General features: G+C 26.8%; 3 protein-coding genes across 3 annotated transcripts in view; all 3 read right to left on the reverse strand.

Annotated features, from left to right (window-relative positions):
- Positions 1-21,811, reverse strand: part of LOC100208044 (trafficking protein particle complex subunit 9) — a 66,015-nt gene extending 44,204 nt beyond the window's left edge. Inside the window, exons 1-8 of the mRNA XM_065812302.1 lie at positions 21,185-21,811; positions 20,635-21,055; positions 20,063-20,134; positions 19,795-19,923; positions 13,443-13,512; positions 7,240-7,333; positions 6,972-7,136; positions 6,779-6,900 (exon numbers count right to left, since the gene is read on the reverse strand). Of these exons, the coding sequence (XP_065668374.1) occupies positions 6,779-6,900; positions 6,972-7,136; positions 7,240-7,333; positions 13,443-13,512; positions 19,795-19,923; positions 20,063-20,134; positions 20,635-21,055; positions 21,185-21,783 (1,672 nt within the window). The 5' untranslated portion in view covers positions 21,784-21,811. The remainder of the gene's footprint in view (positions 1-6,778; positions 6,901-6,971; positions 7,137-7,239; positions 7,334-13,442; positions 13,513-19,794; positions 19,924-20,062; positions 20,135-20,634; positions 21,056-21,184) is intronic.
- Positions 21,812-23,812: 2,001 nt separating this feature from the next.
- Positions 23,813-25,983, reverse strand: LOC105845432 (nocturnin). The gene is made up of 2 exons (XM_065812312.1): positions 25,828-25,983; positions 23,813-25,090 (listed from the first exon to the last, which is right to left on the reverse strand). The coding sequence occupies exons 1-2, from the start codon at positions 25,967-25,969 to the stop codon at positions 24,279-24,281; spliced, it is 954 nt and encodes a 317-aa protein (XP_065668384.1). The 5' UTR covers positions 25,970-25,983; the 3' UTR covers positions 23,813-24,278.
- Positions 25,984-26,041: 58 nt separating this feature from the next.
- LOC105845429 (mediator of RNA polymerase II transcription subunit 27) lies at positions 26,042-27,127 on the reverse strand. Its single transcript, XM_065812313.1, has one exon. It carries the CDS (start codon positions 27,108-27,110, stop codon positions 26,208-26,210), a length of 903 nt encoding a protein of 300 aa, XP_065668385.1. The 5' UTR covers positions 27,111-27,127; the 3' UTR covers positions 26,042-26,207.
- Positions 27,128-27,500: the final 373 nt, after the last annotated feature.

Below are 27,500 nucleotides of genomic sequence, written 5' to 3' on the forward strand. Positions count from 1 at the left end.
GCAACCACTCTAAGAGTTGGAAGTTACTGGAAGAGAAAAGATGAAGTTCATAGAGCAAGGTAACAACTGAAAGATAACTTAAAATAATGTAAATAATATGAATCAGGAAAACAAGATGAAGAAAGCGAATTCCAAAGAACTGATGTACTAGGAAAAGAACAGGACAAATAAGAATTTTTAGAACACTTAGGAACAGTGGCAGTAAAGGGTGAGACTTAATTGGATGACAAGTAACACAAGAATAAATTTTAGTAGATAGCACAAGAGACGCTAGCTCTTTAGAGCAATGCCCATTGTAGTATTTATAGAAAAGAGAAAGAGAAGCAACATTAAAGAGAAGCAACATTACAACAATGTGATAATGGTTAGAGGTTGGTTGAAAGAGATTAGAATCCGGAATAAAAAGTATTGAGCATGATAAAGAGATGCAACCTTAGCAGATGCTAATGTTGCAATCGATTTAATATATGATTTCCATGAAAGATTGGCGGTAAGAGATAATCCTAGAAGGTGAAGGGTAGATGACTCATCGGAAATGACTCATCAATATAGGAAGATCTAGATTATTGCAATAATAATTAGCTAAAAAAAATTGAGTTTTCTCTGAGTTAAAGTTCACCACCCACTGTGAGCCCCATGCTGTTGCAGAAGTGAGATCCTTTTCAAGCTCAATTGCCCCCTCCAGAGAGTGTTGGCTTTTTATCAAGACAAGAATAAATAGTAGTATCATCAGCAAACAATGCTACCTTAGATGTGAGAATATCAGGAGGATCATTAATGTAAATTTAAAAAAGTAGGATAGAACCTTGATAGGGATAGAACCTTGAGGAACTCCTGAAGTTACAGAGTATGAAGAAGAATGCTGTCCATCAAGGGAGACTTTAATACTACAATTGGTAAGAAAGATTCAATAATCTTAAAGATGTTACCTGATACAGCGTAAGAAGAAAGCTTATGGAGAAGACCAGCAAGCCAAACTTTATCAAAAACATTAGAAATATCAAGAGCGATAGTTTTGATATATCTCCACATTTATCTAATGCAGTATAATCACAGGCCTTGTTTTAAAGCATTACGCAACGAGCAATTTACGTACGCCTTAAGCGATTTTACATTAGCAGAAAGCAATTTTGGTTAAGCGACTTTTTATAATTTTTTAACTTTTAAATTATTCTATAAGCGGTAAGATAAAAGAAGTAATTAATTTTCAAAAAAACCACATTAACTTTCGAATGACAATTATTTAAAAACATTTGCTACAAAAGTTTGAATGACTATTATGTTAGGTATAAGCGCTATTTATTAATGAAATAAACTCAAATAAAATTAAAAATTTATTTTGCTTTTATTTTATTGTAATGATTGATTTTTTCGCTTAAAAAATGTGAATACTTCAAGCTTGAAGCAAAGATCATAATAATATAATTTAATTCTGATAAAATATATGATCTAATTTAAGACTAATTTAACAAAAATATATAATTTTATTCTGATAAAAAAATATATATAATATAATTTAGATTTATAAAATATATAATTTAATTTTTATTTAAAAAATATATTTAAGTTTATTAAAATTAAAGTTGATGCTTGGGTTTAACTTAACTGTCAAATTTATTAAAAAATTGTTCAATATTTAAAATTTATTTATTCTTAAAAAAAAGCTCATTTTTATCGCTATTGTGTTTTTTTTTTGGTTTTGCTTCCTAAACATATTTTTTTTACTCATTATTAAATTTTAAATAAAGGGCTGCATCAAAAATTTACACAAAATGTAACTTGAACTTTTTTTTTATAACAAAAACAATCGTAGCAATTATTTTTTAATAAACGACATATACAGCAATATAATCTTAATAAATGATGTTTAGAAAAATAATCTTTGCTTACAGAACAAAATCTTACATTATAAAATTTTAATAAATAAAGTAAATAAATTAACCTGATTTTTTTATTTATTATTTTTTTTGTTTTATTTGTTACTAATTTTTTTTAATAAAAAATCATTTGTAGTTGCAAAGCCGTAATTAGAAATTTAAGAATTAATCATTTAAAAATTTAAAAATTTAACATATTGATTTATGCAAATGTCAAGAAGAGAAAGAAATTTGTTAAAATCAAACATTTTTAAAAATAAAATATTAAATTTAATTATTAAATATTAAAAAAAGATGAAAGAAAATAAACATTCCCTTATCGTAATAATGAAAAAGAGGTTAAACAATATTTAACTTTTTTTGTGGTAATTAATACTATTGCAGTAATTTAAAAAAGTTAATGTCTTTAAAAAATAAAGAGAAATTTATATTGTCAAATTCACCTTAAGCTGTTGCGTTAAGCATTTTTTATTTAAAAGAAGGCCTGCTATCGGTTATTACTGTAAGCAAATCAGCTGTAGAACGAGAAGATCAAAATCCATATTGATGATCAGAAAGTAAGTTATTAGATTCAAGAGATTATGTGTTTGTTAACTAGAGACTCAAAACCCTTGCTTATGATAAGAAGAAGACAAATCAGATGGGTCAGATCACTCTCCAAAATTTTTGAAATTAAGAATAACAGATGCCACTTTCCAGCATGCCGGAAAACAAGACTCCAGTAAGCACTTTTTAAATAGTTTGAAAGTATAGATAACAGCTCCGGAGAACACCTCTGCAAGACTACAACAAGTATGTTGTCTGGACCACAAGCTGTAGAAGTGTGAAGCAGAAAATCACTTTAGATGCAGAAACTGGAGTGATACGAATGTCAAGCAATGGATCAACCTATTTGTTGGCTATACCAGGTAGAACGCAACCAATGGAATTAAGAGATGATACTGATAAAAAGTCCTTAGCAAACAATTCAGCTTTGTCTTTAGGTGAGGTGACAAAATCTGAACCATACTAAAGAGGTAGAATAACAGATTTGCCCTTATCATTGATACTGTTAAAGATTTTCCTGAAGTCAGGAGAGTCTGACTTTAGAGATGAAATATAAGATTTCATGACCTGAGAACAGTGATTTTTGGCGTTAGACTTAACCTTTTACAATGGTTAAGTCTAACGCCAAAAAGCAATAGTAAACAGATATCTGTTTTCTGGAGAACTGTTTGGCTTTAAGGTAGTTGTAAAAGGTACGATGATAGGAGAATTCCGATGATAAAGAAGAATGAGATAGGAGAATTCTGATGATAAAGAAGAATGAAATAATAGTTTTAGAGAAATCAAACCGTAATCAGATGCACCTAACAGTAAATGTGGAGAAACTGAGCAATGATTAGGATAAGAAACAAGACATAAGTCAAGTAGAAAAGATGAATGATTCAGATTATCTGGAAAGCAAGTTGGAAAATTGACTATTTGAGTTAGAGATTAAGAAAGACAAAAGTTATGTATCTTAACGCCTGCATAGTCACTAAAACTAGAGCCAAGTCATTCAGTTTGATGACCATTTAAGTCACTAACAACAACGATACTTGCTGAAGGATAAAGGGAAAGGGCTCGGTCAATTTGATCAGAAATAACATCGAAAAGAGTGCAGTCTTGAGATGAAGGAGAGCGATATAGAATAAAGAGAAAGGTGATAGAGAGAAGTGGTACTAAACAAAAGCACATAAAAGAATAGTGTGTAGATTCAAACCTAGTTTCTCAACAAATAGGCGAATTCTTACGAATGTAAATGCCCAAGTCAATAATGTGACTAAGTCTTTACAAATTAAAGGAAGATAACCATCAACACTAAGATTGCAAGATGAGACAGCTGAACTCAAATTAGTCTCACAAAGAGCAAGTTGGTCTGGTGAGCTTTGCAAGAGATAAGACTCAACAGAAGAAAAGTTACTTCGAAGACCACAAATATTAGTGAATGATAGATTTAGAGAACTTGGTGATGACAATGGTTTTTTGAGTTTTATAGTTTTGGTACTTTTGTCAATTTTAAATTTGTTAAAGAACTCGACTCAAAGCATAGATAGTACTCAGTACACTATTTAATAGTTTAAGCAACTGCTTTATTACTATTAACAAAACCCAAGCTGTAACAAAGGGCTCCAAATGTGGCCTCAACAATGCACACCAAAAGTACAAACAGGGACACCATCCATGCACAACATGGTACTGTTAATACTCTGACACTTTACAGCTGTTGATGGAATCAGCATCTATGAGAGCTACCACAGAGTTCAGGAAACCTGACTTCCAGCCAGCCTCAGAACCATAAAACTGAGTTTTAGAGTTGTTCCCTAATTAAGGGATAATAGGATGAAACGCCTAGCCATAAAAACAGAGACACAAACAAAATCCATGCATTGAGTCGAGAAAATCCAGCATTTAACATCCTAAACTGGAAACAATGTATCATAAATACATCTGCGCCAGCCTATTAAATGAAGAAGGGGTGCGAGTTAAGGTGTGTTTACTCATCAAGTCTTAGCCTAGGAGGCCTTCTACAAGACAGTAGTCAGATGCATTTAACATCTGCCCAAGATGAGTATTTTTATCGAGACATTATCTATATATATTTAATGATATATATGTAATACATATACTTTTTAATTATATACACATATAATATGTATACATATATACATATATATGTATGTTTATATTCATGTACTTGTCTATTTATGAATTAAAGTACATATATATTTGCTTTTATATATAAATAAACACATAAATGTTATATAGATACGTGTGTATTTAATATAAATATATGACCATAACAGTGTGTGCATTATAATCAAATGCAAAATAAATTTCATTTTGTAAAAACATTTGTTTTAAAATATAATAAGTGTATCAATAATATACATAAATTTTTTACCAATGAAGACATAAATCATATAAATTTGATATAGTATATATTATAGCTAATTTGTTATAAAAGTAAACTTATTTGTTTACGCTTGTTTTGATAGGACAGAATTTTTTATTTTTCTTAATGTAATAGAAAATTCCTCCAATAACAGTTTTCAATGCGGGGTAGAGCAGGGTTTGATATTGGCATTAACAATTTTTCGATAACTAAATTTATTCGTGTCGTTAATAAAACGGAGACTTAAGAATACGAGTTTATTTTACTGCTGGCGTTAAAAATTACCATTTTACTTTTAACCAGCCGATAGCTTATCAAAGGGTTTAATGGAGAGATATGAATACGGCTGCAGGACATCAGGTGAATACTTATTAGCAGCTTCATTGGGTTTTTTATCTGAATTTTTAGCATTTTATTGGCAGTTGCTTACTTAAACAAGTAATTCATGTTCTGGATAAATTATTAATAACATAGTTAAGCTTTACTATTATTACTTTTTTGTTTAGCCACAAGCTTTTTCAAGAGCAATATGGTCTTAAAACTTTATTTACTGATGATGTAGCATTTAATGTATTGTAAATAAATAAAAAATTGAAGACTAGCTGATTTCCATTACTTTTTTAAAAATAAGTAATATAATTGTTTAACACCCTTTTTATGACATACTTCGTTATAAAAATTTTGCACTTGAAATTTTCTAATTTAATACCTATAGAAAGAGTTAATACTGATGAAAAGAATGATATATCATTAAGAACATTAATAGTATATCATTAGGAACATTAATGATATATTGTTTATATTGTTATGTATGTGGATTTCTCAAATTTTTACATTATTACTAAACAAAAAATTAAAAAAAAACTATTGGGCAAACAGTACAATTTGTGTTGAAATTGAAAACAAAATGTTTTTTTTTTAGGTGAATACAAAACATGATTTCGAAGAAATAAATCAATTTCAAGCAAATAATATCTTAAAAATCATTACTTTAAAATGTTAAATAAACTCAAAAGTGAAAATTAGTAGTTAAACACTTTTTAAATACTTATTATTTAAAAAATTAAGAGATATTTAAACAACCATCAAATAAAATCTAAGTGATCTTATATTTTTGTAAGCCACTGTAATATACAATACTAATAAACAAACTTAACTAAATGAAATAGATAAAATACAGATTGCATTTGCAACAAGATGCACACAAAAATGGTTTTTTTTTTTTATTAAAGTTTGTTACACACCACATGGAGATACAGATGATAAAGTTTTTTGTAACTGAGTATGAAGACTCTGAATTTCATTTTTGTTATGCATCACTATCTTACTTAAATCAATAATTCAATGCAGTAGTGGTGTAGTGTTAGAGCGCTTAACTCAAAAGCGAGAAGTTCCAAGTTCAATCCTCACCACGTCCCTGATAGTACCACGCTCAACTTGTTTCTCCGTGCAGGGCCTTGTTCGTAAAGGTTTTTTATTTTAAAGTTATAGAGTTGAGAGTGGATTTGAACTACAACTCCGCAACTGTAGTGGCCTTCATGGAATTAGGAAGGTGAATTAAAAAAACAAGTGTTACAAGTTTCATTTGTTAAAGTAATATTTATCTTTTTTACACTTTATTAACAACTGTTTTGAAAATTTTTTAACTTTTTTAAAACAAATTTTGTACACAAGTAGGATATAGGATACAATTGGTCAAAAATAGAATACCTAGCGCAACTAATTTACATATTACATAATGCTAAATACAATAAAAAAATTATTCACTTTTCAGTAACTTTTTTGAAAAATGAACAAAGTTCATTCTTATCAATGTTAATTGAAATTTTAAACTTAAAATTTTAAATTTAAGTTTCAAAATTTGAATAACAGACTCGCAATATTGAATCTTAACATTGTAACCCTGTTATTATGTCATAAATAAAACTAAATTTATCATTCAAAATGCCATAAATAAACCATAAATATATTCATACCCTCTTACCTTTTTTATCTTTTGGCTTTTTGGTAGAAAGTGAGGAAAATATAAAAGGATTATCTGTTCTTTTAATATTGTTAGATTTAAACGGTTCCAAATGGTAAGGTAACTTTTTTGGATGAAAATCTCTAGAAAATAAATTGTTTAAGTACAAAAAACTTATTAAAAAATTTATTACGTAAAAAAGAAATTGAAATACTTTATTATTGGAAGTGGTTTGATTAGTTTTATTTCAAGCTCAGAATCGATCTCATTGTGTAATGGTTCTTTTCCGTCAGAATACTCTTCCAGCCAATCAATCAAATCTCTTTGCATACTTAAATCGATATCTTTAATATGTTCTTCCAAAATGTGGCATATTAATCTATAAAGAAATATTTGATTATATAGTTTGCTATTTGTGGTAATCACACAAACAAATTTTTGTAATCATGTTTAATATTAATTATGTTTAATTCAAGCCTCACTTTACACTATCTAATTTATTTCCTAAACTTCTTGAAAGAGAAAGCATGTCCATAAGAACTTTTAATTGTATTGCAGGCCATCCTTTCTGAATATCTAGAAAATAAATATAAACCTATATCCTGTATGTTATATAAAGAAAAACAATTATTTCTAAAAGAAAGTATAAAAAATTGTTATGAAATTTTTTGCATCTTAAAAATGAATAAGAAATAAAATGTTTTATTGAAATCAATTAGACTCAGAGTTGCATTGAGTAATTGCTGTACATTGCTGTAAGAATGTATTTTTGCATTAAGCAAAAATACATTCTTACACAAATGGCTTGTAACATTTGTAGAGATGACACTTTCAAAATTTATATATTTTCATAGGAACAGGCTAAAGTGCTATCAAGGGGTGTTTTGTATTTGAACTCACTTTTTTATTTTCAATTCAAATTTCTAATCTTTAAGCTGAAAAAATCCATTATAAAGATTCTATAAATAAAGCAGAAAAGATAAAAACAACGCTTTTGTAATGTTCTACTTTTTTTTTTTGAGATTTTAAATCATTTTTTGTTTATTTTTTTAAAGCTTCCTGTTGTGTGATTCTGAAAAAATAAAAATTATCACATTTTTAATGTGAGAATTTTTCAAAACTTCATAAAATTAAACTTTTTTGTTAATCTTCTTACCACTTAAAAACAGATATAGAATACAAAACATATATGATATAATATCTACAAAAGTAGATATTATATCATATATGCCTTTAAAAATTAAATATTATCTTCTATTTTATTATTATTTCTATACTGTAAGGCTTAACCAGAATTCTACTTTTGAAATATAATGCTAACGCACAAAAAAGCACTAGCCAGATAGTCATTTTTAGGCTAGCGTGGCAATTTTAAAAATTTATTTTTATTTGCTATTTAAAACAGTTGCCATGGATAAAATCTAAATAAAATAGTTAAAATAAAAACAGCAAGACAAATAAATATAAAAAATAAAAAAACAAGACAATATATATTTAATTTAAATTCTAAATAGTTTAATTTAAATTCTAAATAAAATAAATAATATTAAGCAGACAACAAACAATCAACATTTTCATCTAAATTCTTAATAAAATTATAAAAAGGCACAATGTGAACGCTTTATTTAAAACAGCAAAACTTAGAAATAAAGACAGCAAAACTTAGGTTTCATTTAAATTCTAAATAAAAAATTTGTATATAAAAGTGTTATCACGATTTTTCATCCAAGTATTTGATGAACAAAAAGATTTGTTGCAATTTAAAAAATCATTTGAACTTTCGCGAGGGAGTACAAAAAGACTTGAGCACAAAAGTGCTGGCTAATAAGAAAAGACTGCTTAACTGGTGACATTGCTTAGAGCTAATTTGTTTCAATTCAATAAGATTGTAAACCTTTATAGCTGTTTTATACTAAGTTTTAATATTCTAAAAGCTTAATGGCATCTTGAAAACAACTTAGAACATAGTTCTCTGTCAAAAGAATTATTAAGAGTATTTAATTACACTCCCAATAGTCATTTTGTTTTGGAACTGAAATTTGTTATTTCTTATGTATTTCCACCTGCTGAATTAAAAAATGAAATATTAGTTCTAGTTTAAGAAATAAAAGCAAAAACTTTCTCTCAAGAGTATAAATTTTCATTTAATGAAAATTAAAAAAATTTTTGCTTTTAAATACCCATAATGCTTTATTCATGTTTAAAACTTGTGATATTAGTTATGTGCGTTTGCTAAAGTTTCTGGTCTTACCTATTCTTAGTTGTTTTTTTTTTCATTTACTAGTGTAAAATTTGACAAATTAACATGCCAAGGAAGTGTGTAAATTTAGTGGACAAGTTTTGTTACGTTTGTGGTGAAATAACATTTTCTTCACAGCAAAGAACTATGACACCTCTTAAGGAGACTGCTTACCAGCATTACTTCATTATAAAGGTAGGGGACCAGGATAAATCATGAGCTCCATATATATGCTGTAGCTCTTTTTTGATTACACTACAAGAATGGTTGAAAAATAAAAAAAAGATCTTTGGCTTTTGATGTTCCTATGGAATGGAGGGAGCCTAAAAACCATACAGATGACTGCTATTTCTGCTTGAAATCTGGGGAAAAACCCCACCTATTAAGGCAGAATCTTCCATCTGCCATTCAACCTATTCCACATTCGGATCGTTTACCAGTTCCTACTCCACCATAAAGTTGTGTATTAGAAGCAGAAAATGAAGACAGAAATGAAGAAGAAATATAAGAAAACAAGTTTTCCACATCAAATGATCCTGATTTTGTGTTAACAGATGATGTACCAAGCAGATTGAGTCAAGCAGAATTAAGTGATCTTGTTCAAGATCTGGATTTATCACAGGAAAAGGCGGAACTTTTAGGGTCAAGATTGAAGCAGTGGAATCTTCTCCAATTTGATGTCAAGGTTTCACATTACAGAAAACGGCAGCAGAATCTGCTTTCTTTTTTTAAGAAGAAAAATAAGCTTGTTGTTTGCATCAATAAACCACTCATGGATCCAAAAGACATTCTTCTTCCACCATTACATATTAAATTGGGTTTAATGAAAAATTTTGTCAAAGGTATGAACAAAGAAGAACAGGCTTTTAGGTACTTAAGAAAGAAATTTCCAAAAATAAATGATGTTAAAGTTAAAGAGGGTATTTTTGTTGGGCCACAAATATGTCAACTTATAAAGGATCCTGCATTTGATAAAGTTTTGAAGGGGCAAGAAAAAGGGAGTGATTTGTGGATTTTTAGGCAACAAAAGTGATGATAACTACATTCAATTGGTAGCAGTGCTTCTGTAAAAATACTATCAACTAGGATGTAACAAGTCCATCAAGATTCATTTCCTCCACTCACACCTAACTTCTCTCCTCCACTCCCCCCCCCCCCAGCTGTGGAGCTGTTAGTGATGAACATGGGAAAGGTTTCACCAAGCTATTTATGCAATGGAACAAAGATATCAGGGTCGTTGGAATGATGCTATATTTGCAGATTACTGTTGGTTTGTGTGTAGGGATGCTCCAGAACTACAAAAGGAAAGCAAAAAGATCATTAGTTAAATGATCATGATTTCTTTGTTTTTCTTAGAATATATCTTTAATGATAAAAAAAACCAAATGTACTTTAAATCTTTTTAGAATATGCAAATTATATGTCATATTGCTCTGTGTTATGGAATATTTACTATGGAATATTGATTATGATTTTTGAAGTTAACACTTTGAAATCTTTGGTGAATATTAATTATAGCCTGGCCTACTATAACTATTACTGTAATGTCCCTTGCCATAACTTTGATGAATACACTAATTACACAGAAACAAGGACAACTGACACAATAAAAAATAGATGTGGGATATATAACACTTAAGTTTCACTTTTTAAGTTATATTTATTAGGATAATGCATTTTTGACTCAAGTGCAGAACACCAAGAATGCATTACATAAAAAAACATTTAACATATCTATTTTTCATTTACTTTAAAAGATATTTTAGGAATAACTTTAAACTACTAATAATCTCAAGGAGATATGGTACATTTTTGATATTTCGATAGATTGCCTAAACATGTAAAGAACCAGACTAATGACAACACCAAGGAAACAAAGTATAAAATTTGTATAATATATATAATAAAAATAAGTATAAACACATGTTGCATAAAATTTTTTGAAAGTAAATTAATAGATAATAATAAATTAATTAATAACAGTTTTCTAAGCAGTGTGGAGACTTTACTCTAAATTTAAACCTACATGGAGTAGATTTAAATGTGTAGAAGAGTATACGGAACTTTGAGAGCAAACCTACAGTTAGTTTTAATTTTAACTTTTTTAATTCTGCTCTAGAGCTAGAAGAAAAATTATTTGATTTTTTTTGGATAATGTACCATATTTACTTTATTATTGTAAATGTTTTTAAATATTGTGTTGTTTAAATTTAGTTTAAATTATTTGAAATTTAACTTATATATTTTTTTGTAACGGTCATCTCAAGTACTTAAATCAAAATAGGCCTCCTTAATTTTAACCTTTGCTCCAATTGAGGCCCTTAACTTTTTTTTTCCAATTTTATAAATGCTCTTTTCTATTTTAATAAAACAAATACTTTTGAACAAAAAAATGTTTCATTTGAGTGATATGACATAAAACATGGCAATTTCTTTAGCGTTCAGTTTAAATTTTTAGAAGTGATAAAGGGGTCCAATGAGCAAAGCAATCTTCTCATTACATTTTCATTTTTAAGTTTTCAAGAAAATTTTCTGATTTACTATTATGTATTGCATTCTATCATAGCAACGGTATTGAATTAAAGATGCAAGTGCATAGAAAAACATTATTTTTATGTACTCTAAGCTGCATATATACTATATAAAAAAAACAAAGATTCTTTAACTGGAAGTTTTCAATTTATAAACAGATTGTCTACTTGAAGCATGAAATCTAATTTTGCTCATAAGAAGAAGAGTTTTGGAAGGCTTAGGTAGTTTTAATATACTCATAATTTTCCAAATTCTACTTGCAGTATGATCTATTAACTTTGAAGAATCACAGAAGCACTGTAGTTTGATGTAACAGTTCCAGAATCTGGAATGCAATTTTTATCTTTACTTATTTTTTTTATTATTTTATTATTACTATTATTTTACTTCTTTTAATATTTTACTTATTTTTTATTATATTATCATTACTATACTTTTATTATTTATTTATTCTTACTTACAATTATACTTACAATATAATTGTAGGCAGAGTATAATATATAACCGTTTTTTTGATGATCAGTTTGATGTTTAGCTCTATTCATTCTACTGCCTAACAATGCTTCTTTAGGTGAGTCAACTTTAGAGCAAGTTATATTACGGGATCAATCAATTTTCTTCATCATCAAATCTTGTATTTAAAACTTTTATTATTTAAAACAAAAATTATTATTTACTGTTAGGATTCATTAACAATAAACTCTATATTTAACCAATTCTTATAATGATTTACATATCTCAATTTTTGTCTACCTATTTCAATCCACAGTGCACCTTATTAGAAATTTATTAGTAAATTTATTATTCAACCCTCGGAGTTAGGAAAAATGAGGTCGGCAATAATTTGCCGACCTCAATCTTTTTGAAATCGGTATCAGGTTGGCAAAAATTATTTGATACAAAGGTCTAACCATAAAACATAGAAACGAGGTCGGCAATTTTTTGGTGACCTCAAATATTTTCAGGTCGGCAGTTAGGTCGGCAGTTAGGTCGGCATTGCCGAATGTCGACCCTAATTCTGAGGGTTGATTATTTTCTAGAAATTTAATAGTAAATTTATTATTATTTACTGTTAGGATTTATTAACAATAAACTCTATATTTAACCAATTCTCATAATGATTTACAAATCTCATTTTTTGTCTACCTAATTTAATCCATTTTTTGAAAAATTAGTGTTGATAAACTTAAATTAAAGAAATTACCCCCTATTGCCATAACTTATTAAGTGAAAGACTTGAACTTGGTTCAACAGCTTTGCAATTGTTTCAACAAATATTCTCCCAATAATTTACACAGTTTACAGGAGAACTTGAAAACTGTTAAATGTATAATTTAGGAAAGCATGAAGTTGGAGAAAATTCTATATATATATATCAAAATTTTCTCTCTGACATCATTCAGCAAAGTTTTTTACTTTTATTGTAAATGTTTCTTCATGTTCAAAAGTTATTTATTGGTTTAGTTTTTTCCTTTGAACATTAATGTTTAAGATACCTCTTTGACAACATTGTCGGAGAGAAGTCTTAAGCATTAATGTTCAAAGAAAAAAACTAAACCAATAAATAATTTTTGAATATGAAGGAACATTTACAATAAAAGTAAAAAACTTTGCTGAAAGGTGAGTGATGTTAGAGAGAAAATTTTGTTCATGCTTGCATCAACCATAGTAGTATTTTTAGTAGAGAAAAGAAAGTAAGGAGTTGCAACCTTACAATAATAGAACAGTTGCTCAAGCTTCACAACAAGTCTAACTAGATTTACAATGTGTTTATGGTCTTAAAGAGAAAGACATTATAAGAAGAACAAGCCCAGATATGACAAGATATATAAAAAAATTATTAGAAAAAAGATCAAAGATTATAAGTATCAGATGAAATAATCATACAACTTTGACAACAAGAAAAATATTTACCTCTAGAATCACATGAATGTTCTATATCTATTTGATATGCAGGGCATATTTTCTTTAGTAAAACTAATGCCTAAATAAAAAAATATTTTAAAAATAAGTTTAAAAGGAAAGCAGTACAGAAAAAAATAAAAGTAAAAAAAAAGAAAAAGTATGAAATGAGATACATACAGTTGTGTAACAATTCATCACAGCTACCCACAATTTTTTACATTCTCAAGTTTCAAAGTCTGTTATTTTCATATTTTTTGTGATTTATGTACTCAAAAGTAATTTTTATTTAAGAAATTGGTATTTTTTTTTTACACATAAAAACATTTATTAAATCACTAATAAATTTTATCATTTAAAAATTACTATAAATATATTCAAGATCAATATTTGGTGATAATTACATTAAAAATCAATATTTGCCTATAATTGCTAAAACCCTTTTTGCCATACTTTTGATGCATTTTTCAGCCATTTCTTGCAATCTTTACTTATGGTTCCAGTGGTAAATAATTCTTTCTATTAAATACACTTTATTTGTAATTTTTTTTTTTAGATATTTGATTCTTTAGGAGTGCCCGAACATCTTTTATAGGATTTAGGTCAGGAGAGTCTCCTGGCCAACAAAGCAATGGAATATTCTGTTCTGATAGATATTTTTTAATTGATTTAGCTGTGTGTTATGGTGCCCTGCCCTGCATGAAGGTTTGCCATTCTGCTAATAGTGGCAACAATCTTTGTTTCAGAACTTTTTTATATTGCAACTGATTCATTATTCCCTCGAAAATATAGAGCCTCCCCATTTCCCTTCCATATATCACTGAGCAGATCATGACAGAGGTGGGGTGTTTAACATTTTTGAATGATGCAGTTCAATAAGCATTATTCACCTTTTTTTCGAAGTCAAACGTAAAAACTGATTTTACTAGATAGTACTAGAAGTCTTTTTATCACAAAAGTAAGTAACAAATAAATAAATAAAAAACTCAAATTAAACATCTTTTATTATATTGAAACTGTAAATATTGAAATATTAACTTGACCTAAATTTACTTATTATTTAGAACAACTAAACAATAGATAAAAAGCGCCTAAAATTATGTGATATTGTGTTGTTTTATTCAAAGATCAAAAAACACCCTAGGAATCTATTTGTTCTCATAGTATGTAAAATATATTAGAGAAAAAACAAAGTTTTCTTGTCTGACATTCCAAACTACTTGAATTTTGCGCGAAAAAGTCACATTGTCTATTGTTTAGTAAAATTTTCATCAGGTGTTTTCACATATTCACATAATTCATCTTATTTTGCCATGTGAGAATATATATAAATAAATTTATTTTGAAAAACACTTTGTACTTTGTTTTAATTACAGAATGTAAATTATTATGACTGAAGGTTACAAAATTGTGTAGCATTATTGTAGCATTTATTAAAAAACTTTTATTTGTCAATTTTGTTAGTTTTTTAATTTACAATGTCAAGAGACAAATGCCAAATACAACACATAAATTGGGAAATACCAAATACAATATGTTTTTAACATGCATTATGACATTTTGGCAATTTAAATTAAATCAGCATAATTAAAATTTTTTTATAATAAAAATATTCAACAGTCCATCAAATATCTAAAACTAATACTGTCAGCTAATGAAATTAATTGTTGATAAATACTTTTTTTCAACGGAAGAACAAAAAACGTTATAGCATAAAATGACCAGAGAAGTTAGAAAATAGTTCCCATTGTTTAAATGAAATTAAGTAAGATTTAGAAAATACAGTACTGCGCTCTCTTGCACAAAAAGCCCTTACATATAAGGTTCTATATAATGTAAAGTACTTGTATAAAAATCATAAGATTGGTAAATAAAGCTCTAATATTCGTTTTAATTTAAAAACAAAATTAATATAAGTAAGACATATAAATCTAAAAATTATTAAGATATCTGTAAAAAATAAGTTACTCTTATAAAATAAAAATAATTTATTATTTTTACTTTTTAAATTTTTTTTTTGCGATTTTTAGAATAATAATACAAAAAAATTTGTTTTAATGTATGTTAAAAAAATACTACAACGTACTTTTTAAATAAATATAAAAAAGCAGCTTTGTTTAATTATTTGTCAAAAGTCTACCGTGACGTCAAATACTAAAACTTTTATGAATTAAACGCGTTTCAAAGAAATAACCAAAGTCTGTAGATTGCAATGCATAACTTCAAGACTCCCATTTTTTAAAATAAAACTTTTGTTTTGTCACAATAAAAGACCATATTATTTAGATAGCACCGGCCCAAACTCTCAGCACAGTGACAAAGCTCTCAGCACAGTGACAAAGCTCTCAGCACAGTGACAAAGCTCTTAGCAACAGTGACAAAGCTCTTAGCACAGTGTGTCAAACAGTGGACATTGCTCAAAAATCAATGTTGCCAAGATAAATATAAGTTAGTTGTTATTGAAAGCCAAATAAATTTCTAGTTCATTAAAGAAAAAGTTATTTCAAAAGCATGATTTTTTTCAAAAAATATACTAGTTCGAATAAAATAATTTCGTTGCAAAAGATAGGTAATAGTTACAAATGATACGTAGTCATTTATACCTATTACCTATCTTTTGGCTATATATAAGAACAAAATTATATTTATAAAATGATAATTTTACATGTTTATATCGAAAAAATAGTTATCTAAAATTGTGATCATGTTTAGGATAGCGATGTTAATTTATATAAATTTACACGGAATTATTGGGGTGAAAAAAAAAACATTAAACAGACTGAAAAGTACTAAATTATTAACTCAAAGAAGCTAAGAAATTTATAGAGAATAGAGTTCAGAATAGCTGGCAAAGATTTCAACATCTGATAAAAAAAAACTTGAAAAAATGGCCTATGCTGGCATATAATTTGAGGCTGATTAGGAAATCTTGCATGAAACTTATGTTTTAGATTACTGTAATCATACAATAAAAATTTGTATAATTAAATATATTCTACTATAATTATACAATTTGTATTAACCAAATAATTAATTGTATTAACTTTTTAGTTTCTTATTTTAAAATCTTAAAAATTTATAAATATATTTAGAATATCTGAAAACATCAATTCATTAGAAAAAAATGCAAAATATGAATTAGCTAAAAAACCTTTAGATAAAATTAACGTAAACAACAACTCCGTCAAGCTGAAGAACAATATTATATGACCACATAAAAAATACTTTATTTTGACAATTTGACCACAGCTTTTAAGATGTTTTCAAAATTAAAAAAAAATTACTTAAACTTATCTAAAAAAAATTTTTTTATAAAAAATAAAAAAAGACTAAAAAAAAAACAAAAAAATATTACACTAAATATAAAACACATATATATATATATATATATATATATATATATATATATATATATATATATATATATATATATATATATACACAAATATATAAATATATATATAACCCAACTAAAACAAGACTCAATAAACTAAAACGATTAGTTTATTTAAATCATGTTTTTAATTACGCTTGGAATAGTTTTTATCTTATTTTTGATGTTTAGAATATTAATAAACATAATTAAACAAAGAACAATCTACTTTTAATGATTGTTTAAAAAATACTCACACTCAATTTAAATTAAAGTATTTTTTTTACAAATTTAAAAATATCGGTTTCCATGAAAATGTAAACAAGTAAATAATAACGCATTAAAAATGCGTAATTATTATATAAATATTAGACCTATTTTATTCTTTGTGTTAACATTTGTACTTTGATTTTTTTTTAAATTTGTTTTAAAAGATTAAGTTTTATTTTAAAAAATATGTAACTAAAGTATGCAAAAAAATAACTGTACACTTAAAATAAAATCATAATTTTAAAGATAGCATCAAAAAAATGAGTTGTCCCTTAAAATATTTAAAAGTTTTTTTTAGAAAAACTTTTAAATATTTTAATGGACAACTCTTTTTTTCTTTCTCATCAAGTATTTTTATCTATCTTTATCTCATCAAGTATTGTTTTAAGATTTTATTTGTGTATTGGTGAATTAATTGCTTTTCAAACCTATCGAGTTTTACAAAATTTATCTAATGATGCATAAAATTAACTGCAAAAAAAATAATCGTACATTTCAAAAATAATGTTAACTTGATCAAATTCCATGGAAATTAGTATTGAGTGGGGCCTCCATTAGCCTTGATGGCCTCATCTAGATGATTTGGCATTGAGTTGATCAAATTTTGGGTCTCTTTTGTTGTTATTTTATCCCATACCCTCATTATAGCTTCTTTCAAGTTGTCTTTGAATCTAAATGCTCGGTCGCCAATTTTTCTATCCAAAATATACCACAAATTTTCTGTTGGATTCAAGTCCAGACTTTGAGATGGCCATTCCAAAAGATTGATGTTATTTATGTCAAAGTATACCTTTGTTTTCTTAGCGGTATGTTTTGGATTGTTATCCTACTGGAGTATGAAATTGCTTCCCATTCTCAATTTTTAAGTATATGGTTGCAAGTTAGCTTTGAGAATTTGACAATACATTAAAGCATCTATTTTGTCATCAATAAATGTAAATTTCCCCACTTCTTTTCAACTATACTACCCCAAACCATCACATTTCCTCCTCCATGGATTACACTACCTCGCAAACAACTTAATTTATAAGCTTCTCCTTTTTTTCACCGCACTTTTTGGACTCCATCCGATGAGACGAGATCTGACCACAAACTTTTTTTCCAATATGATATCAGCATTTTTAAGTACTTCGATGCAAATTCCAATCAACGCTTCATTTGTTTAGAAGTTAAAAAAGGTTTATTTTGAACCACGCTACCTCTATATCCTTGTTCTCTTATACAATTTCTGATTGTTTGAGGAGCCACTGTGATTTTATGATCTTCTTGAACTTTTAAAACTAATTAGCTGCCGAAACAAATCTATTTTTCTTCACATTAATTATGACATTAATGATATTTCGATTAATTGCACTAGTGGTCTGGCATTTTTGTCCTCTACCAGCCACACTAACAACGGTTCCAATCAGATTATGCTTCTTAACAATTGAGAAAATGAAGTAATGCTTTGACACAAATAGCATCAGTGTTTTAAAATGGCCATCTCAAAGTCCGGACTTGAATTCAATAGAAAATTGGTTGTATTTTTTGGACAGAAAAATTGGTAAACAAGCATTTAGACGTAAAGACGACTTGAAAGAAGCTATAATGAGGGGATGGGATAATATAACAGAAGAGACCCAAAATTTGATCAACTCAATGCCAAATCATCTAGATGAGCCCATCAAGGCTAAAGGATGTTTGAATGCAGCTTTTCTTGGTCATGTTTTACTTTCTTTCATATCAGTTAATGTGGCTAGTATATCGTCTTTCTTGTATGCTTTTGCTTTTTTAGTTGACATGTTGGTGAGTTAGTTAAATTTAATTGAGTGAGTGAGTTAAATTAAATTGAGTGAGTTAAATTGAATAGAGTGAGTGATGATTATATTGAGAAATAATATAATTATTGTGTCAAAATATAAAAAATGTATAAAATATAAAAAATGTATAAATATAAAAAATGTATAAAAAATGTGTCAGAGATGATTATATTAACAAATAACATTATAGTTCATTTTTAAATAAACCGGAATTAACACTAAGTTAATTAGATAAAGATAGGCGCTTAGTCACTTGTGAAAAACTAAATTAAGTAACTAATCAATTGTGCGGTTTTATCAGAAAAAAGAGTTTTTTTACTTTTTTGTTTTTTTATTTAACTTTTTGTTCTAGCTGTATAAAAATTGTACTATCAGAATTAAAATTAAATTTCCATCAAGATAGTGCTAAAATTATTTTAATATCAGTTTCGGTTCAAGCGCTATTTTGTTCGCAACGATAAAATATATATATAAAATTTTGACTCCCAGTTAAAGTTGTATAAAAAAAGAAAAAAATGGAGTTGAATCGGCATATAATTTTATCAATTGGAATAGAGGAGATTTGTATTTGAATCATTTTTATTTTTTTCATAGCCATATCCGTTTAGTTTTTATTTGATAACTCAAGTTTAAGTTATTTGAAAGAACTTTTTGTATTGACATCATTTATTAACTACAAAAAGCGCATTAATCAGTATTTTTTTTAAAAAAAATCAAAGAAGGAAAAAATAGCCTTAAAAACCATAACATTTTTTGCTAATATCTTGATAAAGAATTTGTTCTGGAAAGTTTAATTAACATGAAACTTATTTTTTAAGGATTATTAATGATATGAACACAACTTGTCTTCGCACTTGGGAGATCACTTTAATGTTCAAAAGTACATATATTATAAATATTAAATAAATAAAATGTTTTTTACCTGTGAAAAAGAATTTTTTGATGAATTAGTGTTTTTATATTGAAGAGCTGCTCTGTGTCTGTAAAAAGCTGACTTACGAATTAAACCAATTTGTTCATAAATTGATGCCAGAACACTGGTAAATTCAATCTAAAACAAAATTATAAAATTTTTCTAATCATAAAATTTGAAAATGCTAATATAGTATTGCAACAAAGTTAAAATAATAAAAATTTATACTTAACTATAATTATTAGGGTAACAGATTCTAGCATGTTTATTATCTTACCTTTTCAGCATCATTAAAAGTTATTGGAAGATTAAGAAGGCTTTGAACAATTTGTGAAATCTCAAGCTTCTTCTATAGAAATATTATAGATAAGTAAACAAATGTGCATGCTATATGTAACATGTTCTATGCATTAAAACTTATAGACTTTTTTAACATTAATTTTATTAGAACATCTTTGCAGTATTTATGAACAGCTTTTTTAATTTTGATTTAATTAATTTTGAGAGTAAATAACTTATGAAAATGTACTAATTAGAGTAAATAACCTATGAAAATGTAATAATTAGAGTAAATAACCTATGAAAAAGTAATAGAGTAAATAACCTATGAAGAAGTAATAGAGTAAATAACCTATGAAAATATAATAATTAGAGTAAAAAACCTATAAAAATGTAATAATTAAATAAGGAAACTTATTCAAAAATAAATGTTCTATTAACAAAATATTCTTTATCAGGAAAGAAATCGAAACAGTTTAATAAAAATTACAAATAAACATAAACTTGATGACAATGGGTGAAAATTTAATATTACAGAAATAAAGAAATAAATGAGGATAATATTTTTACCTTTAATTTTATCAAAAATCTTATAAATTTAAAATGTGCTTCGATTTCAATTGGTCCAGTTACATACCGCCTATAGTGACGAAGACATTCATTGTACTTTATGATTATCTCATCATCAGATAGATGTATGCAGGATAATACTTTACTAAAGGTAATGCAATCACCATTAACATTTATATTCGAATTATCTATAACTAACTCCTGTTGGCTCATTTTCTTTACATCACTACCTATGCCAATAGTAGAAGAAACAGCACAAAGCCCTTCTAATGCACTTCCAACCCATAAAAAATCATTTGCATTCTGCAACAAGTCAACTGACTGTTGATAATACAATAATGAATCTTGATAATATCCTGCAAGAAAACATAAATCTGCAAGTATCTTTTTATTACGTCCAATGCATTTTCTTTTTACAATTCTGAAAAAAAAATTATTTATAAACATTTTGCTGTAAGTTCTTAAAATTTTGAACTTTTAAATAAGGAAATAAAAACAAATATTTGCTTAATGAAAAAAATGAAAACCAATAATAAGAATTTCTTAATACCTAGTATCTGAATCAGATCCATTTTGGTCTTTATCATTTGCTGTAAGTGGCATTAACATTCTTTCAGGGTTTTCGTTAATTTTATCAATGCGCTTTGACTCAAGAATGACGTGAAGTGATGAAACAAAGGTACTTATAAAATGCAAAAACTCTGTATTATCTTTTTCATTGTACATAGATAAATACAAAATATTTTTGTTTCCAATTATGATTGTAGGTTCTTCTGGTCCTATTATTATACATCTTGAATCATAAAGATAAGAACTATATTGACTTATTAAATTCGAAAAACGATGAACTATTATCTCATAATCTTTGCTATGGTGTGAGGTATCTACTGATAATTTTGCCACACCAATAAAACCAAAAGGACGCCGATGTGTTTGAAGACAACCCCATTCAAGTGCATCTTGGCTATAACCTTTTGTAAACTTTAACAAAATCCTTCGATTTGTTCCCTGAATTTCAGCGTGACTTATATTTGAAAGTTTTTGCAAAATAAAACTAAAATCTTGATCAGAAGTATTAAAAAATGGCCGAACTAAAATCAATATTCTTCCATGATCCAGTAAGTTAGGTCGAAAATCATAATGCATCATTTTAAGGATTTTTCTAAAATAAAAAACATGAAAAGAATAAGTTATATATTGATAAATGAGGACTAATTATTATAACTATATAACATGTGTAATATTTAGCTTTACAGAAAACATTGCTAACAATATCATATTTGTGGAAGCACTAATTTACAATTCCTGAAGGTTTTAGTTTAGCAATACTTTAAATAAAGGATGCTTATCATGACAAAAAATTAATTTTTCATTATTCTTTTTCCTTTCTTTTCCTTTGTTAATAAGTGTGTTTTGACAATTGTTGACAAGAAGGATGGGGAGATCAAGAAAAGTTGACAAAATGTTACTTTTTAATAAATTCAATTACTTAAAAAAAGGAAAAATAAGATTTTTTTCTTATCCATCTTAATTTTTTATGGAGGCAAGGGAGGGGGGGGGGATGGGTTTTCAAATGTTGATGTAATCTTATAGGGTTTCTCTGGAAGTTTGACTAGTTGTTGACAAGGGGGAGAGGGAGAAAAAAAATATTGAAAAATTGTTGAAATAACTAATGGACACTATAAAAACTTTTTGTTTCATATTTCAACCTAGTGACTAATTATATTAAGTCTATTTTTATTACTAATTATATTGCAAATATATCCCTTTAGTAATAACTTTAGTCTTAAATATCAAGAACTTTATTTTTTGTAAGATATTAAAAATAAACTAATACATTTTTTTTTTCTAATAATCTATTAGTTACTTTTTAGTTTAAATTAAACTATAGTATAACTTGAAATAAAAATAATCTATGCTGCTTATTTAAAAAGAGATACAATTTGAACATGGTTTGAAGAAATAGCTGTTAGGTTTGGGGAAAGGGGTATTAATTGCAGAAGTTGTGATGCGCAAATACAAAGTTGGTAGCCCAAATGAGAAACTCGAGAAGTATTTTTAAATGTAATATTTTAAAAGATGCTCAAAATGATTAAAAGATTGCAGAAAATATAAACCAAACAACCGAGGGAGCTCAAACTAGTCCATCTTAGAGAAAGCAGATTCTAGTCAACCTGTTGTAAAAAGCAAGTTTTTTATGCTCATATAAAAAAGATGTGGTAAGAGCAAGCAGTGTCAAGACATTAGCAACTAGCAATGGCAGTAGATTTGATTCATACCTTATCAAAACTACCAAGTTTGAAAAAAAAAGCAATAGATAAGCAGATAGCAAGAATGATTTATAATAATATATTTATATACTAACTTGCCTTTAAGAATGAATTTCACCTAATAGAATTGGTAGATAGATTGGTAGATAATTATTATTATGGTAGATAACCATTAAATACTGTCCACAAGAACAGCTTAATTAGCTGATCAGGTTTGCTCAGTGATCAGTTCATAACCATGAGTATTGATGAGCCAAGCAATGTCCCCAATGAGTCAATAGTTTGTGAAATCCAACAACGAGCTCAGATATCTATTTTGCAGATACAATCAATGGATCTGATCATTCACATACTTCTGTCTATTTCCTTGATATAAGATTTCATTCTATAAATAAAAACAAATTTGGTGATTCAGCTAATGTGTCAAAAATGAGATGAAAATTAGAAACTTAAGATGATGTTAATGTTATTATGTATGGATGTTTAGATCGTGCTGCTGCTTCCATCTTCAGGAGTTAAAAGAATACTTTTATCATTTGGTTTTGTACAATCAAATATATGAAATTGACGAGGAATTGAGAAAGCAGACAAATCGGTTTTTCTATTCAAACCATTTACTGAGATAGCAAATCAATGCATTTATTGGATTCATTGACAACTCATAAATAAGTTAACATTCTTTGACAACTTATAAATAAGTTAACATTGAAAAATATCTTTAAATGCTTGCAATTAATTTTGTTGTGATTTTATAATATAAGTCTACTGAAGTTATTTTTTTTAATAAGTATATGTGATTAAAGTTTAGAATTCAAAAATGTAAATAAATCTTATAAGTCTAATTTTTTGATTTTATTTTGAAATAATTGTGATTTTTATTAATCCTTATGATAAAAAACCTTTAAAAATGTTTTATGAAAAAATGTTCTAGAATTTTACATTAGTTACATGATGAGTTTACATAAGTAAAATCATTGTTGCTTAACATCATTGTAAAAAATGATTTACACAATCTTTATATCATTATTACTAAAATATTTTAAACATCTACATCTAAAAATTAAATTATACATACAAAAGGTTTAAAGACATAATGACGTATTATAAAAGTGCAAAAAAAATTTTAAAAAAATTATTCTTTTAAATATTTAAACAAAAACCAATTAAAATAAGAAAAATCAGTCTAATATAAATACAAATTACAACTAACACAAAATGATCATAAACATATAAACAACACAAATATATTGCATACATAAAAACAACACAAAAAGATTGTACAAATTCAAGTAAAATACCATAAAATATAAATAAAAATATAAATAGAAATATAAATAAAAATATACAAATCTACTTTAAACTTAAATAAATCATTCAAACATAACTAAAATCTACACATAAAGAAATATGATCACTGGGATGATTGAAGGATGGAAATCTTTCTGTTGGAATATCAACTTCATCTGGTGGCAACAACACATTTTCTGGACTGAAATATTCTGAAGAATAAAATATGAAATCAATAACCTGTTTTTTTTCTGAGTCTGGGCGCCTTTTCCAAGTGGTAAAAGACATTTTACTGGAAAACTCATTTAAAACATTTTTTACATTTATCTTAGCTTTTTTGATTCTTGAATGACACTCCTCATTTTCTTCGCTGTTAAAATCACCGCACCAAATTACAGAACTATTTTTATGTTTATTTAGCATTGATTCAATAACATTAATACAATCATTTGCTTGCGCTACTCGTTGCATTTCAAACCCATCTTTTGCTTTTAAATGGGTGACAGCAATAATTGTACATTGACAAGTAATAATATCCTCCAAAACACATGCTAAAATGGCTTGCTTTCTCTCTTTTCCGTTTCCATCATTCAAATAAGATATAACAAGATCTTTTAATAAAAATCTTTCACTTTTGTAAAAAAGTGCAACTCCGTCTGGACCATTATTAGGAAAATTAAAGCATGGAGAATCAAGTTTGGGCGCAAAAAACCCTCTATAACCTTTTGGAATTAAACAAGGAACAAAAAAGTCATCAAAGTGATCCACTTCTTGAAGGCAAATAACATGCGGATTTAAAGTACCTATGTGTTCCATTATTAATTTACTACGATGATCCCATTCCAAAAATTGAGGAGGAACTTTACAAAAATTTTCCGTTTCAGTGGAGTAGGTTAAGCCTAAAATAATAGTTTTTATTTTCATATATTGTATAATCTTATCATATTTTTAAATTTTCAACAACATTTAAAAATATATAAGTTAGATTACATTGTCTATTGAATACTACAATCGTAACAACCACTACATATTAGGGTGGTTCTAAAATCAACTTTTTTGAAAATGACTGCTGGCACCCCCTAAATATGTTGTATATAATAAAAAAATGCTGGATTTAAAAAATTTTTGAATAAAAAAATATTTTAAAGGGTTGCTACCAACTCTCAAACATTAAATAGGTCCCCAATAATATGAAAAAAAAAGTTTTTCAAAAGTATGTCATGTTGGGTCTCAAACAAAGCAAAATTATATAAAAACTTAAAAAATAATATTCATTAAAAAACATTTCATAAAAAAACATTGATTAAAAAATTATAATTAAAAAATCTTTTTAAATTCCATATTTTTCGTTTTTAGTTAAAAAAATGTAACTTTCTGTTCACTAAAATCTAAAACAAAAATTTAAAAATTTTGATACTCAACATGACATACTTTAAAAAACTTTTTTTTTAATAAAATTAGGGACCTATTTAATGTTCAAGGGTCGGTAGCAACCCCTTAAAATATTTTTTATTCAAAATTTTTTAAATCCAGTATTTTTTTATTATATACAAAATATTCAGGGGATGCCAGCATTCATTTTCAAAGAAAATTGTTTTTAGAACCACCTTACTTTATATGTTTAATAATAACTCACCCTGAGCAAGAATATTCCATTGTAAAACTCGAAATGAGGCATTATTGCAAGTTTTTTCATTTAAAAAAATTCTTTTAATAAATGATGAATTATTTGATTGAATTTCCATATTTAGATGTCTGTAAAAACAAACTATCACCATAAACAAAAATTTTTCACAAAACAGAACAGAAGTCAAGCGAAATTACATTTTAAAATAATAAAAACAAAAAAAAAAGCAAAAAAAATTTAATTAAATTTTTAAATTTAACACTTAAAACAGCAAATGTTTTATTTTTCTGTTGACTTTCAATAGCTACTTTAACAAACAATAATAAATTTCACATTTGTATTTATTAAGAAAAAGTTTTTTTCTTAACTTCAAATCTAAGCAAAAAGAATTATTTACAAGACAAATGATAAAATAACGATGATGTCATATCTTTCCTCAAGGGAGGTAACAATGATAAAGAGTCTGAGTTGAAACTTAAATGTTTCTTACAAATAACACATTTTACAGAAAATAACTCTTTGTATGGAGTTAAATATTTTAAGAAGCCTTGTAACAGCTCTTGTGGTTCTTTGTCATTTAAATTAATTAGTACTGAAGTAAAGATGTCAGATAAAGACTGAAATACAAAATAACTTGATTGGCCAAATTTATCAGCAACAAAGTTTTCTTCTATGCTTCGAACAACAACGTTAACAGCCTTAAAACCATAAAAATAAAGTGTCAATGAAAATTGAAGAGGAACCTCAAGTTCAAGGCAACTTTCATTTTGTAACTTTCTTGTGTTAAAAACTAATTCTGGAAAGTCAAGTTTTACAAGGTTTACTAGATCTATTAAATGTACTTCGCTGTCTTTTAATTTCTTGCATTTCCAAATATCAGTGAATGAATTTTTTCTCTTTAAAATGGCAACAGCATCATTTGAAACTTTATTAAGACCATTTAGCCAATTATAACATTCTGAAAGCCTTTCATAAAACAAACTCTGTTCTTCTGCAGGATCTAAGCAAACATACCCTGTATTTCCGAGTGGAACAGGAATAATCTGATTTAATCTCAATTGAGAATACCGATTACCTAAACCATCCAGTTTAAAACGAATCTCATGAATTTGCTTCATTGTATCTTTAATAATGTGGAACTCTTTTTCAGCTTCATCATTTTTGCGAACAACTATAGTGTCAATAAATGAAGCCATTAAACTCTGAATGTCTTTTATTTGATTTACAGCATTATTCAGATCAGAAGATAAACTAGTAATATCATTTTCATTTTTAGGTATTGAAGAAGCCATATTGTTTACTAAAAATAAAATAATATACATAAAAAAAATTTTTATATATATATATATATATATATATATATATATATATATATATATATATATATATATATATATATATATATATATATATATATATATATACATATATTTAATTTACCCACCTACCCAAGTTTATTAAGATGCCCCCCCCCCCAACCTGTTTATTATTTTTTACCTATTATCAATAAAAAACTTTATATTTCAAAACTAAAAAAAAAAATCAGTGAAAATCGGCCTTAAAAATAAATCTAACAACTGTTAGAAAATCCACATTTGAACACAAGTCATGCTACAATTAAATAGTTTTATGCATGTTTTGTAAAAATATTAGTTTGGATTTATAAACTAAAATTATTCATA

Source organism: Hydra vulgaris, chromosome 12 (genome assembly GCF_038396675.1).
Source record: "Hydra vulgaris chromosome 12, alternate assembly HydraT2T_AEP".
Lineage (NCBI taxonomy): Eukaryota > Metazoa > Cnidaria > Hydrozoa > Anthoathecata > Hydridae > Hydra > Hydra vulgaris.